Source organism: Poecilia reticulata, linkage group LG15, assembly GCF_000633615.1.
Source record: "Poecilia reticulata strain Guanapo linkage group LG15, Guppy_female_1.0+MT, whole genome shotgun sequence".
NCBI lineage: Eukaryota > Metazoa > Chordata > Actinopteri > Cyprinodontiformes > Poeciliidae > Poecilia > Poecilia reticulata.
Window position 1 is genome coordinate 29,926,500 of NC_024345.1, and position 1,805 is coordinate 29,928,304.

General features: G+C 52.0%; 1 protein-coding gene across 3 annotated transcripts in view; it reads right to left on the reverse strand.

Annotated features, from left to right (window-relative positions):
• LOC103477368 (bone morphogenetic protein receptor type-1A) overlaps nucleotides 1-1,805 on the reverse strand; it is a 25,128-nt gene that overhangs the window by 7,578 nt on the left and 15,745 nt on the right. For 2 of the 3 annotated variants that reach the window (XM_008430444.2, XM_008430446.2), the window contains exons 4-6: nucleotides 1,103-1,265; nucleotides 729-831; nucleotides 357-613 (exon numbers count right to left, since the gene is read on the reverse strand). In XM_008430444.2, coding sequence (XP_008428666.1) covers nucleotides 357-613; nucleotides 729-831; nucleotides 1,103-1,265 — 523 coding nt within the window. The remainder of the gene's footprint in view (nucleotides 1-356; nucleotides 614-728; nucleotides 832-1,102; nucleotides 1,266-1,805) is intronic. The other variant, XM_008430447.2, reaches the window with a different exon arrangement.

A 1,805-nucleotide genomic window follows, 5' to 3' on the forward strand; every position in this document is an offset into this window, starting at 1 on the left:
CACACACACTGACACACACACACACACATTCACACACACACACACACACACAGACTGACACACACACACACACATTCACACACACACACACACACACAGACTGACACACACACACACACACACACCTACACACACCCCCCCTGTCCAGTTTCTGAAGCAGAAAAGCAGAACTCTGAGGATTTGTTGTTCTACTGGAATCATGTGAACGTTTGAATCTTTTCAGCAGTTCATTTCTGACTGATCGTTTTCCGGGTTTGGATCAGCCGTCCGTCCGTCTTTCCCAGGAGCTCAGAGGGATTTTCCTGGTTCAGCAAAACAAAACGATAAAAACCTGCCAACGTTTGGTCTGTACCAACCTGTAGTAGAAGACGATGGAGAGGCAGATCAGGGTGCAGCAGCAGATCGTCATGGAGATGATGAAGGCCAGCCAATGAGAGCTGCTCTCTGCACAGACAGACAGGCGGGTCAGAGGCGGGTCGGGTTCTGCAGAACCCGGCCCGGCGGCCCACGTACCGGTGGAGACCCGCGGCGGCAGCGTGGGCCTCAGGTCCTTGTTGCAGAAGTCTGTGTTGCAGCACTCGATGGTCCTCCTGGGCAGAGCGTTGGGGGAGTCCTGTCGGCCAATCAGAGAGCAGGACAGGAAGGCTTCAGGTGAGGAAGACTCAAACCATCGGTTTCTACACCTGAGACGGTCACTTCCTGTCTGGTTGCCATGGAGACGGCCCTACCTTGCACTGGAAGTGGGAGCCTTCGTACTTCATGCAGCCGGAGGCGAGCAGGATCTCCCCGTTATCGTCTTCCTCGATGATGGCGAAGCACTGACCGTTGGTTCTGAACGCACAGAGACCCGCCGTTAGTCAGGGCTTCACACCGGAACCGGAACCGGAACCAGAACCAGAACCAGAGGAGAACCTGGTTTCATCCACATCTACACTCATCCTAAAGCTCAAAGCCTCTTGCAGCTCTCTGAGCCTCCAGTTCGGTTCCGGTTCTGCTCCTGGCTCCTGGTCCCGGTTCTGCTCCTGCTCCTGCTCCTGGTTCTGCTCCTGCTCCTGGCTCCTGGTTCTGCTCCTGGTTCCGGTTCTGCTCCTGCTGTACTCACCGGCAGGTGTTGTTGACGGCGTCATCAGGACAGTGTCCGGAGCAGTAGCAGCTGAGGAAGCGGGGCAGATCCTCGGGGGCGATGGTGGAGTCCTCTCCGGGTCGCCGGGCCTCCGGGTTCACGCCGGTCCCCAGCAGAACATGGTCCGGGTTCTGACCTGCAGCTGGACCAGACAGAACCACAGTTACAGGCTGACGGCACAAAGATCCTCTGAGTTAATAACAGACTGAAATACAGCATCAGAGTGAGACCTCTTTCCTCTACAGCATTCTGATCAGCTGACGGCTCCGTCTGATCAATAACTGATCAGATCCAATCAGATCCTGCCGAATCTGAGATCAAAGTTAAACCGCCTTTGATTGGCTCCGAGTCATCAGAGGGGCGGGGCCTTCAGATTAGCAAAATGGCCGCCGTCTCCAATCCAGCAGTTAGTTTTGGGTCTCGTCTAAATCAGTTGGTCTTAGTTAGTTTTTACAGTGTTTGCTGGTTTTATCAGTTAAATATTGTTTAGTTTTAGTTCAGCTTTTTTAGTTTGTTCACACTTTGGTTTAGTTTTAGGAATAAAAACTGATTGTGACTGATTGTCCTATTAATAAGTTTCCATTTTCAGAGACGCTAACCAGTATAACCAGTTTTACCAGTCTAACCAGTATAACCAGTTTAACCAGTGTAACTTGTTTAACTAGTCTAACCAGTTTAACCA